The sequence below is a fragment of the Lontra canadensis genome, unplaced genomic scaffold (genome assembly GCF_010015895.1).
Source record: "Lontra canadensis isolate GAN:19392208 unplaced genomic scaffold, GSC_riverotter_1.0 scaffold36, whole genome shotgun sequence".
In the NCBI taxonomy this organism is placed as follows: domain Eukaryota; kingdom Metazoa; phylum Chordata; class Mammalia; order Carnivora; family Mustelidae; genus Lontra; species Lontra canadensis.
Window position 1 is genome coordinate 2,988,166 of NW_022631030.1, and position 16,727 is coordinate 3,004,892.

The 16,727-nt window shown below is 53.4% G+C and overlaps 1 protein-coding gene across 1 annotated transcript in view; it reads right to left on the reverse strand.

Annotated features, from left to right (window-relative positions):
• The window catches only part of DSCAML1 (DS cell adhesion molecule like 1), a 338,974-nt gene extending 327,230 nt beyond the window's left edge, over positions 1-11,744 (reverse strand). Inside the window, exon 1 of the mRNA XM_032868593.1 lies at positions 11,576-11,744. Coding sequence (XP_032724484.1) covers positions 11,576-11,621 — 46 coding nt within the window. The 5' untranslated portion in view covers positions 11,622-11,744. The remainder of the gene's footprint in view (positions 1-11,575) is intronic.
• Between the last annotated feature and the right edge of the window lie 4,983 nt (positions 11,745-16,727).

Sequence of the window (16,727 nt, forward strand, 5' to 3'; positions counted from 1 at the left end):
AAAGACAGGGACTGCACCATCTTACCTGCCCTCCAGGACTGCAAAGCAGGGAAAAGAAAATGTGGAAGAATTTGGTTCCCCACAGAGAGGATGTGTGACTAAGAGGGACAGGACTGCTATTTGCATCCCCGCGACCTCCAGGGGGTCCAGTGTGCCCACGGTTCCTGCAAAGGTGACCAGGGCACAGCACCACTCTGCAAACCTGCAGAACCCAAGACCCTCTTCCACTCCTACTTCCTCTCAGCTGACTCCCGCATCCTTTCAGACTCCCTTCCCCAGGTCCCTTCGGACCCCGGGGGACCGGAAAAGTCCTATTCTTTCCGGGGATGTTTAGGGAGCACCAGACACACGCTCAGCAGAACCACAGCCATGGGTGGGAGACACCACCTTTCCAGGAGCTGGTAAAGGAGATGGAGAATAGGGAAGGTTAGCCCCAAGCCCTGGGGGATGTGCATGGAAAGTACCAATTCTGAGATGAGCCCTCTTGAGGGAACATGCAAGTTAGTTGGCCGCTAGGGGACAACTGGGCATGGGGGAGCTCCAGCTGAGCCTGGAAGGAAGATCTAAACGAAGGCACTCCCACAAAGAGACCAGCCTGAACAAGGCCTCTGTGGCAACCAGGAGACCGCATGTTTGGGTGACCCCACAGAAACCTTCCAGGCGGGAGTGCCAGCTGGGCTTGGGGAGAAGAGGCAGAAACACCTGGATTGGCGTGTTGGCCCCTCTGCAGTAGAAGGCAATGGTGATGCAGTTTGCGGGCTTGGTGACTGGGTTCCTGCAGGTTCTTGCAGCCCTGGGCCTAACTTCATCTTGACCTTACTGGGCTTGCTTGCATGCTTCCAGAACATTCTCTCACTTAACCCTCACACAAAGGTCTAAGGTGGTCCTGTTAGTCTCATTTTATCAGTAAAGAAAGAGAGGCTCATGGGGAGACTGTATAGCTCGAGGGAGGCAGAGCCATCCCTCAGTCAAGGTCCGTCAGGTCCCCAGCCCGAGTGTTTTCTGTCTAAATGCTGGAGAGTTCAAAGTTTGGGGCCTTAGGAGGGCCCCCCAACTTCTTCTCTGGAAGCCAGTCCCAGTTTGGAAACCACATCCTCACACAGAAAACTCCTACGTCCCCCTCAAATCTCAGCGGCTCCCCCCACCGCCCCCCTGCCCAGCTCTTTCTTCTCTGCAGACAGAAGCAGGCATATTTACAGAGAGAACGAGAGGAGGGGGGAACACTTCATAGATAAAGAGACATTCAGATCAACAGCAAAGCTTCTTCTGGTCAAAGGGGGAAATGGATTTTTTTTTTTTAAAGATTTTATTTATTTATTTGACAGACAGAGATCACAAGTAGGCAGAGGAGCAGGCAGAGAGAGATAGGAGGAAGCAGACTCTCCGCTGAGCAGAGAGCCCGATGCGGGGCTCGATCCCAGGACCCTGGGATCATGACCTGAGCCGAAGGCAGAGGCTTTAACCCACTGAGCCACCCAGACGCCCCTGAAATGGATTTTTAATAGAAAATGGAAGTTATGGGCTTGGATGTGATGTGACAGACGCCCAGACTTAAACCCATTTAATCTTCTCTGCCGTTTAATGTGGAACACCGCCCCAATGCTGTGTTTCAGAAAACAGGCTCCAAATCGCTGGGAGATTAGAAGCGTAGAAATAGCAGCGTAATATTTTTAAACCAGAAATCTCCCCGAGGCATTTGGGCTGCCCCCAGGGTCACCACAGAAACCTAAATACCCATCACATCAACTCCAGCGCTGGCCCTCCCGCCGTCTGGCCATCCAGATTAGTTGGGCAAAGGAAACTTGATACCCTGTGTATTGGACACCCATGGGCCCACACCCTGCTGGCCTGGACTGGGCTGGGGGTGTCTGGCCCACTGGGGCTTCCACCCAGGTGGACACTGAAGTACCCCCATGTCGTCATCCCCAGTCATCACCAATGACAACCCAAGGGATCTAAAATATTAACACCTCACCGCCTCCACTGGGAGAAGTGAGTCATTTTGTTCTCTTCCTTTACAATATTTACTCATCTCATTCACTGGACTTTTCAACCAGGAGCATTTGTCAGGGCTGGACCTGCAACCCGCCCCCCAGAGATGGGCAAGAGCCGGCAAGGGGGTGTCCACACCTGCGCACAGCAAGTGGGTCCCAGGGCCACAAGGGCAGGGGAAGCGGTCAGGGCTGTGAGCTCCTATCCCAGTCACCACTCTATTCCCTGGGCTTCACGGCTCCCGGCACTTTGCACAGTGGTTCAAGGCCAAGACTCTGGAGCCAGGCTCCCTGAGTTTGAATCCAGGCTCTGTCACTTATAAGCAAGATAACCTCACCTCTGCGTGCCTTAGTTTCCCCATCCATCAAATGGGGGTGACCTCAAGGATTGTTAGGTTGGATGCGTTCATGTAAAGGACATTTTCTGGAATCTGAGTGCCTAGCAACATGTATGTATTTGTTGCTATTATTAGGAGTATTATCTTAACAGGCAAGCGGTTATTTGTGGAGTAAATATCCCACCGCAAATACTTACCTCTCACCTACCACACGAGCGACAGCTACTAAAGACAGTTCTCGGACGTCATGATGTATGATCAGCTGGAGGGCTGGTTAAAAATGCGGATCCTTACCCAACAGGTTCACGGAGGGCCTGGAAACTATTTCTGATGCATGTGGTCCTCTGTCTACAAGTCAGAGTAACACTCCCTAGAGAGAAGAAGATTGGCCACCCCAGACTTCCATATCACCTTTTCCAACAATAGCCGGTTTTCAAGGGCTTGGCAGACGGGGGCCTTAGCACCATGTTAATTAACTTAATTCGGTGATAGAGTTAATAAAATAATAGTGGTGCGATCAATAGCAACAAAACATTGCAATGGCCGCATGCTGCTGCCCCCAGGCCTCACACAGAGTATTTTTTTTAATGCAGATCTGGCCTGGTGAGTTTCTAGGGTTAATTTGCCAAATTCATTACCACGCTGCATTTGCATACAAAGGTTTTCACACAAGACAGATTATTTGTCCTCACTCTGTTTGTATCCCACAGTTGGAAAAACTGGGTCCAGAGGGAATCCACCAATGGGACCTCAGCACAACCGCCCTCTAACCGCCCTGTCCATCTAACACCCGGGTCAGGACCCGGGAGACAGTGTCTTATTCCTTCATCAAAAAATCTGCTTCCCGTGTGTTCACACCTTCGAGACATCCCGAGGCTAGACCCTGGGGAGGAGATGGGTGAGTCTCCCCAGACGGTGTCAGAGCATTTACAGGCCCTCTGAGTTGGAACTTGCCCCAGGACAAGACCGAGCAGCCCAGACCAAGTCCCATGATTCCCCCAAACCTAACACACCTGCCCCACCGCTTACCATCACCATTTCTCTGTAACATTATCTTGTGCCAGGCACTGTGAGCAGTCCTTGCCCGGCACTACAGTGCATTTAACCCGTACAACCACCTCTAAGGTAGCTACTGCCCAAGACCCCATTTTACAGATAAGGAAACAGGAGGTGAGTTGGTGGAATGAACCTGGGTGTTATATGCAAATGGGGAATCACTCAATTCTACCTCTGAAACTTAAAGGAAGGAAGGAAGGAAGGAAGGAGAGAAGAAAAGAAAAGAAAGCAGGATATTAGGTCAAGTAATCTCAGTGTGTTCACACACTAGCCATAGCTGCATTTCTCAATGAGCACATCACATTCTAGATTCAGACCGTCTCCAGGGCGTGCACACACTATGACGGGGGTTTCTGGTGAAGGAGAGCAGTTTGGGGTATGACATTTCTTATGTACTTGGGATTGTCCCGGCTTTCCAACATCTCATCCCTGGGACACCCTCTCACAGCTGAATGCCAGCAACCCCTACCCTAGTCCTGGAGATGACCAGAAAGTCTCTGTCTGCAAATTTCCCTAGGAAAGCCGTCCTATCCCGATGAGCAGGATGGCTCCAAATGCCCAAGTCCTCCACCTTCCCAAAACCCAAAGGGTTTTTTTGGTTTTGTTTTTAACGATTCTCAGCATAAACATAGTTCCTATAACTGGCAACCAGAAACCTGTAAGACCTAGTAAAGATCAGTCGTCCTTCCACCTACAAGGCCCCTCACCACCGGCTCCAGGAGTTATGAGCCAACAGCTGACAGCCAAACAGACTCTTTGATCTCCCAGCCCCTGGCCGACAGGCCCTGGGAGGGGAAGGGCCCTCACGGCCAGAAGGTCTTTCTAGGGAGGTGGCTCAGACAGCACAGTTGTCCCTATAGAGTCCTTGATTTAGAATGTTAACGCTTGAGGGATTTAAGAGATTATTTTGTCCAATCTCCTTCATTTACAGATGGGGAGCCTGAGGCCCAGAGGGGCACAGGAATTCACCCCAGGTACACAGCTCGCCAGTCCCCACTCGGTCTCTACTGCTCTTGGAATTCTGGCCACCCCGCCTGTAGAGCCCAGCAACGCAGGAATGGGGGGCTCGTGAGGAAAGGCCAAGACATTAATGGGGGAGCAGGAGAGCAAGCAGGGGAGCTGGGTGCCTGCAGAAGTGGCCTCCGTGACAGACATCTGTCTGCAGATGGTCACAGCACTGTCACACGGAAGAGGGCTTCACTGGCATCCCTGTGGCCTAAAAGGCAGAACCAGGGCCCAGGAGCAAAAGGCCCAAGACCCAGACTTCTCGGCGGATTCGGAGGATGACCTCTGTGATAGTCAGAACCATGTGGCCAGAACAGGCTGCCTTCAGAGGAAGGTGTTTTCTGTGCCCGGAAGCGCCGGAGCAGAGGAATGAGGGGACAGCTTGTGTCCTCAAAGGTGCCTTCCAACCTTGAGGACTTCTGCCCGTGACAGTCATCAGATCTCTCTCTCACTCCCCAAAAGCAGGTCCTGAGACCTGAGACCCGTAGACCCCATGGCTCAGGGGGGCATCCCAGAAGCAAAGTGGTCACAACCCTGACTAGGCCGTGTTCTCAGGGCCTCGATTCTGGTGCTGATTGTCACCTCAGATGAGGTCACACAGGTAGGACTCTATGGCTACTGCTCTTCCCACAAGGGACTGGGGATTCCCAGCAGTGAGAATCACCTTTGCAGACTGTGTCCAGAGGACTATGGGATAACCCCGCATCTTTGGACCTGGGGAGCGAGCAGAGGTAGGTGCTTCCCTCCCCCACAGCCCCCTGGGGCCACAGGGGCAACTACAGGCCAAGTCAACTCGAAGAGAACAATTGCCAGCCTGTCTGGGCCTCATCTGCTGTTGCCCACATTGCTATACGTGCGGGGCCCAGGAGCAGGGAGACAGCCACACACAGCTGGGAGACCTTGGTTGTTCTTGTCTGATGAAGGGACAGTAATTATACCTCACATTTCAGCAAAGGATTTATAAGGCTAGAAGAGTTTTACTGTGGTTTTTACACGTGTGTTCACAGGTTGCCCTGTTTGGTTTACAACGCGTTGTCACACGACACACGATGATAGGCCCCTTATCCTTCTTGCACACACATAATAACAGGTGCCCCGTGGAACAGTCAGGGTGCCGTTATTTTCCCCACTTTACAGATGATGAAATGGAGGTATAGGAACTCTTAGGTAACTTGCTGAAATCAGGCTGAGCTTTGCCATGTAGGCCCACAACCTTCTTTCCAACACAAACACATACACGCACACGCATAATGGATATGCAACCAGCATTTGAATAACCCCATTCTTAATGAAGATGGTGGTGACCTTGGAAACTGTCACTGTGAGCATCAGGGAGAGCAAGGGCATGGGGGAGGTGGGTCTGAACGGATGAGGGGAGTAGCAGCTGGATGGCAGGGGTGGTACCCAAGGCTAAGGCAGCACAGAGCAAACATCTGTTAAGCAGGCCACACAGGCTGCTGTGGCCCCAAACCACTCCTGCAGTCGTGGACCCACAGACCACATGCTGACATGGGCAGCCCTCGACCTCTGGGTCTTACGTGGCTTTGCTCTGGCTGACTGGGTCATAAAGGGAGAAGTGGTTCCAGGGACCCCCAAGGTCATGGGCTATCAGGGGTGTTCTCTATACACAAAACTACCTGCAAAAAAAGCAAGGCTCATCCCAGCAGAGAGACACAGAAATCTATCCAGCTACAAGGGATGGGGCTCACCCTGCATAACCCATTTATACAGGTGTCATGGCATTAAATCCAAGATAGTGCATATTCTGTCCATCTATGGTAGAGATTTACAACCAAGCCTGTCCTTCATTTGGCAGGTGCGCAACTAGCCTTTGCCTCCCCCTCATATCCAAGTCCAGAGCCAACCTCTGCCCTCATCTCTTTTCCTCTGGTGGCTTAGCTATAGCTGGGGAAAGGGAGTGTGTTGGGTTCCCCAGGGACACAGCTGTCTCGCTGAGAATGGGTCCTGCAGGTTCCCGGGCGAGGTGGCAGGAGGAAGCAGCAATGTCCCCTGTCCCGGCCACCCCACAGTCTTACTGCTATAGGTCTAAGTCAGTTGGTCTGGCCAAAACTGCAGCTGACTGGTTCAACTACTCAGGACAGGACTTGATGATCTATTCGGAGGTAAGGGCAGAGGGAGGAAGGTGGGAGCAGTGCAGGAAAAAAGAAGAGGTCTAGCATTTATTGAGTACCAACTACATTCTCACTATCTTATATGTGCTATCGCCCTTAACACCAATTAATAGCTGGAGAAAGACTCAGAGAGACCCGAAGACACATACCTAGTAAGTGCGGAGCTGGGATATGAATGGAGGGTTTGCTTTGACTCTGAATTTCCACCACACCAGCGAGCTGCCACCTTTTTTCTCTTTACAACCCCAATATATAAAAGGCTCGGATTGAAAGAACTAGGCATGGAGCGACTTGAAGCTCTGCCTGCTGACTCTCCCCTCTCTACCTCCAGCCCTCCCCCAGGCTCTACCCATGCCAGGGCCCTCCTGGATCATTAGATATGCAGAAAAAAAAAAAAGGAAAAAACCTCTGGGAGGCCTTGGAGCTGCACCTGCCAGGGCAGGATTTGCTCCTGCCCCGGAAATGCAGACAAAACCATTCTGGAAGCCACATTCCCACTGCAGGCGTCCCAGCTGGCTCCCTGGGAAGGAGGAGCACTCCAGCTGCCCTGAATGTTTGCTCCCCAAGCAGTACTCCACAACTTCCCTCCAAGACGGCCGTGCTGCCTTCCCACTGACCCAGACTTAGCAATGTTAGGATAAGCACCCCAGGGGCCCTACCTCATCTCTCAAAGACCACAACGCCCCTCCAGAGCTGGAAGTCCCATCACACCTCTCCCATCAGTTGCTGCTTCTCCCACTACTGACCACAGCCCCAAGCACCCAGCTTCCTCCACTCTGAGGGCACATGCCCCAGAAATCTAGGGTTGGCCCTGGATCCCCATTGCCCGAGTGCCCCCACTCTTCAACCCTCTTCTTCCTGCAGCACAAGAGGGACAACCCACACCCCAGGCTTGTCTGCCTTAGGGTGTCTCGGCCAATTACCACTCATCTTAGCCCAACAGCAAGCTCCAGGCTGCCTTAGCAGGTGAGCTCAGCCCTGAGCCCCCGTAGGCCTCAAGCTCCGAGGCAGGAGAGAAGCACTACCCAAAACACCAGCCCTTCTTCCTGCTCCTGCCCCACCCCCCATGCCAGGCCAGGAAAAAGTGCCTGAGGAGAGGCTACTAGCACAGAGAGGGCCAGGCTCTTGGCCTGGCTAGGTCAGCATGCAAATCTGTATGCAAATCATATGCAAATCTAGGGCCTGCCCTTGGGTTCCTGGCACTCTGCCATCTCTTGCTGCCTGTGGCTCACCCCATTCAGGCACCTGGGTCCCGGCCAGATCTACCGGGGCAGGGGCTGAGAAAGCACTTTGGGAGCTGGGGGGCTCTGCCTCTTGACTGCTTCGAATGTCTCCAAGAAACACCTCTTCAATATCATGTGGGAGGTAAGAATCTCTCAGCCTGGTAACCCTACCCCTGAAAAAAAGCTCTCTGAACATCCACCCTCCCCTTTAATTCATCCACAAATAAAATCCACCTTCCCCAGGCTGAGTAGGGGATGGAGCAAGGGACAGAGATGGAGCTCCTGAAGACACAGAGACGGCAAGCAGGGCTTGAGGTCTGCACCCCTCTGTCAAAGGCCAGCGGTCCAAGAGGTGCTCTGGGGCAGACTCCCACCCTGCGTCTGGGGGCTCCCAGGCTGTTTGGGGGCTTGTTTAGCAAAGCACTGCTGGGCCAAATGGCCCTTTGCTTGCCCACCTCCTCCCGGTTCCCCAATCTAAGAAAAACAAGCCTCTCCAGCCAGTCTCCCGGGATCTGCTCAACTTAACCACTGCCTTTGGGTCAACCGCTTACTTGCTTTTTGTTTCTAATTGAGCTCCCCATTCTGCTGCTGAGATATATTAAAGGCAGCTGACTTTGATGCCCAGAAACACGAAGCATCTGAGAGGTTTGTCGGGCATGATGGCAATTCCATTCTCCTGCATGTTTTTCCAGCAACCAGGGCCTCTCTGCCCACCCGCCCCCTCCCCGGGCTCACGGGGCCTTCACCTGCTTCCCCGAAGTTGTGTCTGCCGTTTCAAGATTTTCAAAACACCTTCCCCCAGCGTCTCCCCACACACAACCCCCCCCCCGACACACTTCCAATTAGACACCGAACAGAGTGTTAGAGATTTTCTTAATGGCTTGACGAAGCCTTTTAATTCGGTCTTCTCAAGAGAGAAGAACCATGAGTCCCCGTCCGAGAGGCTGGGGTGGGAAATGGGAAAAAAAAAAAAAAAATCAATGCAACCCATTATTTTGGCTTTTAGAAAACGGGAATTTTAGTGCCGGGGAAGCTTGTTCTTTTACACAGTAAAAATGCAAATGCAGGCAACACAGATGCTGGCCCGCTGGATGGAACAACAGAGAGCCTCACTGGGGTTCATCTGGCTGCCCGAACCCGGATTTGTTTTGACAATAATAAGACAGCTATTGGAGACTCGATAACCGATTATTAAAACACCTTCCCGGTTCAGTTCTGGGGAATCGGTCTGAGCTCAGGCTTCATCAAAAAAAGGTATTTCGAGAGGAATGGAAATAACAGAAGCTTAAAACACATTCAATAACCGCTTAATTCCATCCAGAGGACGCTCTATCCCATCTTGTTTTCTTCTCTCTCTCTCTCTGCCTCCTCCCGCTCCTCACAGATGGACGTACAAATTATTGCAAGAGGATATTGTTTTCTGTAACAGGCTCGAACACTCACATTTACATTTTTCTTGGTGCCGTGGGGGTGACTGGCAAGGAGAGAGAAAATACACCAAACCCCATCGTCCCTGCGCTCCCCGCATCCCATCTCTCCCAGCCGCCTCTATCTCAGCCCCCACCGCCGCGCCACCCCAAGCAGAACAGGCCCCGGGGACCAGCCTGGCACCTAAGACCCAATTAAGGCACGTAGGAAAAGAAAGGCCTGTCTGGCGAGTCGCCCTGGCGCCCGACACAGATGCTGGAGCCTCCGAATGGCAGGGCCGCAAAGGCCACTAAGGAGCCAGCTCACCTGACACCTCCAGCCTCCCCTCAGGCCCAGGGCCAGTGGCAACTTCCTTCTCAAGTTGGGAAGGGTTTTGCTCCTCAGCCTGTCCTGTAGCCTTCTGGGCCTTTCTCCACCTGTCCCCCCAACCCCCATCTGCTTCCTCCCTATCAAATAGCTGGGGCTTCATTTATTAATGCCAGGCTTCTGGAAGGGGGAGGGCTGCGTCCTTCAGGTACTTGCTAAGGGACAGCCACTCCTGGGGAATGGGCTACTCTGAACGAAGTGGGGGACTGTGGGGAGTGCAGGGTTGAGGACAAAGCTGGGCAAGAGTGTGCAGGAGCTCCATCCTGTGCTTTCTCGCCTGACAAAATGGAAAGGGGGTGGGGGGGGGCGGAGAGAGAACTAGCGAGAGAGAAAGCTGCCGCTCCTCACCTTATGTATTTTTAATATTAATGTAATTAAAGCTGCGAGCCAGCCAGCCTGCGGGGGCGGAGGGAGGCAGGAAGAGCCTGGGGAGAGGGAGACTGGGGTTTGGTGGGGGGTAGTTTTGAAGGGGAGACCAGCTTCTTGCTAAAGTGGGAGGAGAGGGTGCTGAGCAGGGAACAAGGGGTTAACCAACCTAGACCATCCTTGGCCTGTCACCCAGTGGGCCCCATCGGCCTGAGAAACTCAACTACTTTGTCCACGATTCAGAGGCCACCTCTCGCCCAGCACCCCGATCTCTAGGCAAACCCCAGCAGTATCTTGGCCTTCAGTCTGGCCTTAACCGGGCGGTATTTACAAATAAAATAAGGGTGACCCTCCCCCCCCACCCTGCCCCCAAGCTGGGAGATACTGCAGTCAGCTCTGGCAGGTTGCAGACTCCAGACCCCTGGGGGCCTCCGCAAGGGAAAAACGAGACCCCTCCCGGACCGCCAACCCTCCGCTGGATTGCCCTTCCCCCATCGCCTAGGGGTCAAGAGCTGGGGCTCAATCAGGGCCACCGGCGGGGCAAGGGGGTAAGAAGCCGCCCCCAGGGCGCTAAGGAGAAAAGTTAGAGGGCTGAACAGGTAAAGCTGAGCTGGTACGAGAGCGTGTGTGCTCCGCTGCGCAAGGGCGCGGAGTTCCGCCGCCTCATCTCCCGCCATCTGCGCGCCCCGGGGCACGTCCTCTGCGATAGCCTGGAAGCCCGAACGCCAGCGACAGCCTGGTCCCGACTCAGTGCCCAGGTGACTCTGGTCGTAAATGTCTGTACCCTTCCAACCCCCAGTCCCGGCTACCTCGAGGATCAGGTGCGCGGCGCCCCAGCAGCAGGTCTGGACATGCCGGACACCTGGACCCACCCCTAGCAACGCCTTCTCTCCGGGGAAAACGACACGCCTCCCCCCACAAACTGAAGACTGTCCCCATGTCCAGCTGACCCGGCGCGGAAGCGGAGTCTCGCACCTTGGGGAGCGCTGCCCGAGGTGGCCCCGGGGCGGCACAACCAAGCCGGGGCTAGTGCCCGGGGCAGGGGGCTGAGACGGGGCTGGGGACAAGGCGACCTCCGGGTCTGGAGAGCAAACTTGCCATTCGAGGGACCCCAGCTCTTGGAAGCCCCCGCTCTCCCCGCCCCGCATCCAGCCAAGGCGCGGGTGAGCGCCATGCGGTGCGGCGCAGGGGGTCCGAGGCAGCGGAGGAGCTCAGGGCGGCGGAGGAGGAGTAAGCCTCAGAGTCCGAGGCCCGAATATACGAGGACTCCCAGGAGAACAGTCACGGCCTGAGGACCCCGCCACTCGGAGGGCACCCCGGGGTCCCAGCGCCACCAAGCCGCAGGAAGCGGGCAAGGGGCTGGGGGAGGGGTCCAGGGCAGAGCTGCGGCCCCGCCGGGGGCGGGGAGACAAGGGGTTCCTCCACCACCACCCCTGCGGGCGCGCCCCAAAACGGCAGGCGCGGGTGACCGGCCGAGCGGTCCAGGGCAGACTCTCACCTGACCTTTCTGCGAGTGCCCGCCCCGCCCCCGCTGCGCCCCACCCGGCGCCAGGACCGACCGTGGTCTGTCCCCCAGGCACCTGGAGCCCGCGGGGCACCCCGCCTCGCCGCCCCCCGCGCGCACCCCGGCTCCGCCGCCCCCGCCGCCCTGCCGCCCGCGCGGGTCTCACCTTTGTGTAAAGAGTCCAGGAGCAGGAGGAAAGTTACCAGCCACATGCCATAAAGAGGCCCTATTCTCCGGGGAGGTGGTCCTGTGGCCGGCCGTGCGGCAGCGCCTCTCCCCCGCTCAGCGCGCTCCCAGCCGCCCGCACTCCGCGCCCCGCTCTTTCTGCTCCTCAGCCCAGCGCTCGGCGGCGGCGGCTCCTCCCTCCTCGGCTCCCTGGCTCCTGTCATCCGCGGGGCTGGGCTAGGCGGCCGCTCTCCCCGCCCCCCCGCGGCACCCCGGGTGCCGAGCGCCAGCGCGAGCCCGGAGCCCAGCCGGCCCCCAGCCCCACGAGCCCAGGGACAGGGCCGGGGGTCAGGACCATCCGGCCTTGGCCTGGGTTCGCCGTCCAAAAAGCGAGGGGTCCCTGCCACCCGCCGGCTCGGAGCCTGTGGTCGCACACAGACATGTGTCGTACATGTGCCAAGAACCCGCCATGCTCCGGCCAAGGAGGCCCTGTGTTTCTCGGCCGGCTCGGTCACCTGGGGCCAATGCTTCCTGCCTCTTTCTGACTCAGTTTACTGACTCAGTTTCTGACTCCCAATGAAACCCAGACCGAGAGTCTTTGGGGACCCCCGGAGCTACTCCCCACCCCAAAGTTGCATGCCCTGCCAACACCCCCCCCAGTTCTGCAAGCCTGCCTTCTGGGGAGCCTCAGAGGAGTCGGGCCACCCCCAGGCCCGGGGCCCAATTGTCTTTAGCCCTTGGAACCTGATGCTGATTTAAACAATTATTTACAATAAACAGTTTAATGACTGCTCTACCTTGGGGGTCTTCCTCCTTTATCTTCACCTAACTGCCCCCCCTGCTTTCTCACCAAGCAGAAATTGGTTTATTCCTTATACCAATCTGCATAAAGTTGGCATGGAATTGAACAGGACTCCAGGGAGGGCATCTCAGTTACAAAATGAGGGCTGAGGACCTGGTGTGTGCCAGGCACCGGGTTTGGCCCCGGTGAACAAAAGCATGGGGGTCAGGTCTGCTGTGACAAGGTTGCTATGGTTAGAAAGCTCCCCTTATGTGGGTAACTTCAGAATAACGGCCCTCCCAGGATCCAGAGAAGGAGTCCACAGGAGCCTGGAGAACGGACTAGGAGTCAGGACGGGACCTTTTCTTGTGAAGACTAATGGAGGCAACCTCAGCTGCTCTGGTCATTTGGCTTGGCATGCTTCGACCCATTTTCTTGGGGTGTGCAGGGAGAAGGGGGACGTGGGGGAGCGGGAGAGGTAGAGAGGCTGCTGTTGGCTTCACTTGACAGAGGAAAAAAAATTTACTTCCTCCAAATGTCTTACCTAAGTTCAGACCAAAGAAGTAGGACTCCTCACTCCCAGTTTTGCCAAAATACCTGCAGACATCTTAGCTAAAATTTTCATTGAAGTATGCATTTCCTTTTTTTTAGTGTTAAAATATACATAACAAATTGACCATTGTAATCATTTTTGAGTATACAGTTCAGTGGCCTCCGGTACCTTCCCCATGTTGTACAACTCTCTGCTTCCAGTACTCTTTCATCATGCAGACAGAAACTTTGTATCCACTAAGCTACAAGTTCCCATTCTCCCCTCCCCCAACCCATGGTAATCACCAATTTTCTGTCTCTGAATTTGCCTATATGGGTACCTCACGTAAGTGGAATCATATAATCGTCCTTTTGTGTCTGGCTTATTTCACTTACCATGACGTCTTCAAAGTTCATCCGTGTTGTAGCCTGTGCATTTCCTTCCTTTTCCTGGCTGAATAATATTCCATTGCATGCATAGACACCCCTCCCCCCTTCTGATTATCCATTTATTTGTCAACGGACATCAGGATTGTTTCCACCTTATGGCTATGGTGGATAATGCTGCAGTGAACATGGGTGTGCAAATACCTCTTTGAGACCCTGCTTTCAACACTTCTGGGTTTATACCTAATAGTGGAATGGCTGAATCATACGGTCATTGTTTAACTTTTGGAGGAACTGCCCCGTACATTCACTTTTTCCATAGTGTGCTTTAAGAATTTAAAGGACTCTCACCTGCAATCACTCTTCGTAAACTTCACACTCTGCTTTGAAGCTTTATCAGCCCCTTTGAAACAGGTGAGAAAAATCGAAGCTTACCTTGTTCAAGGTCACCCGGTTTGTATCCCAAGCAGGCCTCGAACCCACATCTCCTGACTCGGGAGCAGACTCCTCCCTGGTGCTCAGCTTCATGACGCTATGTCACCCCTCTGAAGTGGACGCTTTTTCACTAGGGATTTCACTCTGTAAACAAAGGCAGAAAACATAGCGGCGGGGGCGGGGGGTGGTGGTGGTAAGACTTCAACAGGTGTTTGAGATGACCCAGCCCCACAACCGAAGCCAGGCAGTGACAGAGCCCAGATGAAAGGGGCTGCCATCTGCTGGAAGGGGACTGGTCCCAAGTGGGCCCAGAGCTGCCCAGAGCGACTTACGCCCCACATGCTGGAAGGAGAGAAGGGGATCCTCCTTTTTCCATTTACCTGAAGAACGTCCTATAATCTGGATGTCCCTTCTATGCTGGTTACACCTGCCAGCCTTTAACTGTGTGTAGAGGGCCAAGTATTACCTGAAGGAGGCCATTCACTGTGTCCACTCTCGTCTGGCTGTCCCCTAAAAAGGAGGTGTGGCTGCGGGAATGGGGTGGGCAGGTGGGGAGCCGGATTCGGTGTTGCTCCCTAGCACCAGGAAGCTTTATAATTTCATGGTTGGAGGTGTGGCTTTGGAGTCAGAGCTGAGTTCCCAGCCCGTGCCCAGCCACGGTTCCCTCACCCAGAAAGTGGGAACTGGCCCCAGCATCTACCTCGGGGAGCTGTTGCAAGGATGGAGTAAGACAAACCCGGCGCCCCCCAACATCGTAAGCCCCTATCACTATTGTTCCTGGCTCTGCTCAGCAGTGGGGGAGAGAATCGCTTGACTGGGGAGATGTTGGGATGACAGCCTGTATCCCACACTGTGACATGGCCAGAGGTCATAGGAACATGGAAGGAAAGCACATTCGAGGCTGGAAGGGTGTGGGGAGACCGCCAGCAAGGGAAGGACCAGTCTCTAGCTTTTGTCCCTTTTTAGCATTTAGGAAGATATCTTTGGGAATGACAGCCTGGCTCAAATGTGTTCAGAAGTCCCATCTTCACTGGACGTGTACCCAGGAACTAGCGTGGCAGAGTCAGCAAGAATCCTAGCAAGGGGAGTCCAAGAAAAAAGCGAACCCTGGGGACAGAGAGTGGGCAGCTCGTCTCACCCACACTCACCTTGAACCCTGGGGTTCTCCTCCTATAGCTGATATTTTGGAAGAGCTATTTTTTTTTATTCTGTTAAAAGGGATGACGCCTTCACCATCCCCAATTAAATGGAAGCCCTCACACCCACACACAAATGTATGTATACCGAAGTGAGAACAAACACAGTTGTCCAGGCAAACATTCATGTGTACAGGTAAACGTAAACACTTAACGGCAGGCACACCTGTGCTCAAATACAATTTGAACATAATCCAAGAATTCTGCATTGACATCTATGTCTATGCCTTTTATTTTTTACAAGAGCCTGAAATTCGTGGGACTCATTTCCAGTAAGGACACCCCACCCATTTAAAAATGGTGATTAATTTCAACATTTGTTACATCAGGATACTGGGTGATCACGTGGGGTGTGTGTGTGTGTGTGTGTGTGTGTGTGTGTGTGTATGTGTGTGTTTTACCAGAGCTAGCTGGAGAAGCACCCCATATTGGGCTTCCTGCTACGCGGAAACCTGCTTCTTCCTCCCCTCTCCCCCCTCCCCCCTGCTTGTAGTTCCTCTCTCCATGTCTCTCTGTCAAATAAATAAATAAAATCTTAAAAAAAAAAAGTCATATCATTATTTTAGCAAAACCTTCATATTTGCTCTGAAGTTCTTTAACAACTTCATTGTAAATAGGGTTTTTTTAAATAAAATAAATCAATACTGAACCAGGTCAGTGTTAAAAACTTCACTTTGGGGGTTACATAGCTGATTCAGGATTGACCGTCTTAGTATTAATTCACTGACTGGAGGAGAAAAAACAAATAAGGATTCTCATCCTCCCTTTTTTTGTAATTGTTTTAATGTTATAGGAAGAGTCCTGGACTATGAATCAGAAATCCTGGGTTCTAATCTCCTCTCCGCCCCCTTAGCCAGTTTGTGGGATTAGTTTACCCTTTCGGGCCTCCGTTTTCTCCCAAATGAGTTGAGCTAGAATGATGACCAAGGTCCCTTCCTAATACCAAAGATGAGGTGAGCACAGATATGCACGTCCCCCAGTCCTACTCTGTGTAGGGAGGTGCGTGACTGTCCACACACATGTGCAGGCAAAGAAACAGATACACAATTCATACCCAGATACTCAGAAGCAAACACCAAAAAAGTACACAAAATAAAGTTTTTCCTTCACATGCATGCACGTATTTCTAAAATATTTCCATCTTCTTGAGATTCTTGAGACGAATCATTGCAATTCACAAGTAATGAAACCTACATAAGAAGGTAGCATATGTCCTTAAATTACCCAGGCTTTCCTTAAACTCAAATTCTAGGTGCCTATCTAGGGGAATATCTAGGTATGTTACACCACTCACTCTCTCAACATTTTAGATTGTAACATCATAGTTCTAAGCTCATTGGAACAAAGGGCTCAAAGCCCGGCGCTTTCTCCCCCACAGATGGGGTCTCTGGGGTTCCACTACCCTTGTACAGGTCACTGTCTCTGGTGGGTTGATGGTGGGGGGCTGCAGAAATGCCCAGCAAGGCTGGAGTCCCCCCAAAAACCACAGCCTCCCTCCTGCTGTTTTCTCTCAGCTCACAACCCCCAGACTAGCTGAGAAGCCAACCCAGAGGGGCTCCCTGAAGTCCAGATTCTGAGGAGCTGAAGTTCATGGTCACACTTCTCTCTGGGCGTCAGGGTGGGGTGGGAGGAAACCAAACTAAGAGAAAATGAAGGAAGAAAATTCTGTGAGTGGGAGCTAACTTTGCACTCCCCAAGTTTACCTTACTTTCTTCTGGCCCACGAGACACTCACAAATGTGTTCATCAAACTGTATTTGAGCACCTTCCATCCCGGTAAGTGAGCTGGGCCCTTCACTCCCCACCTCTCGAGGTTACAATGCC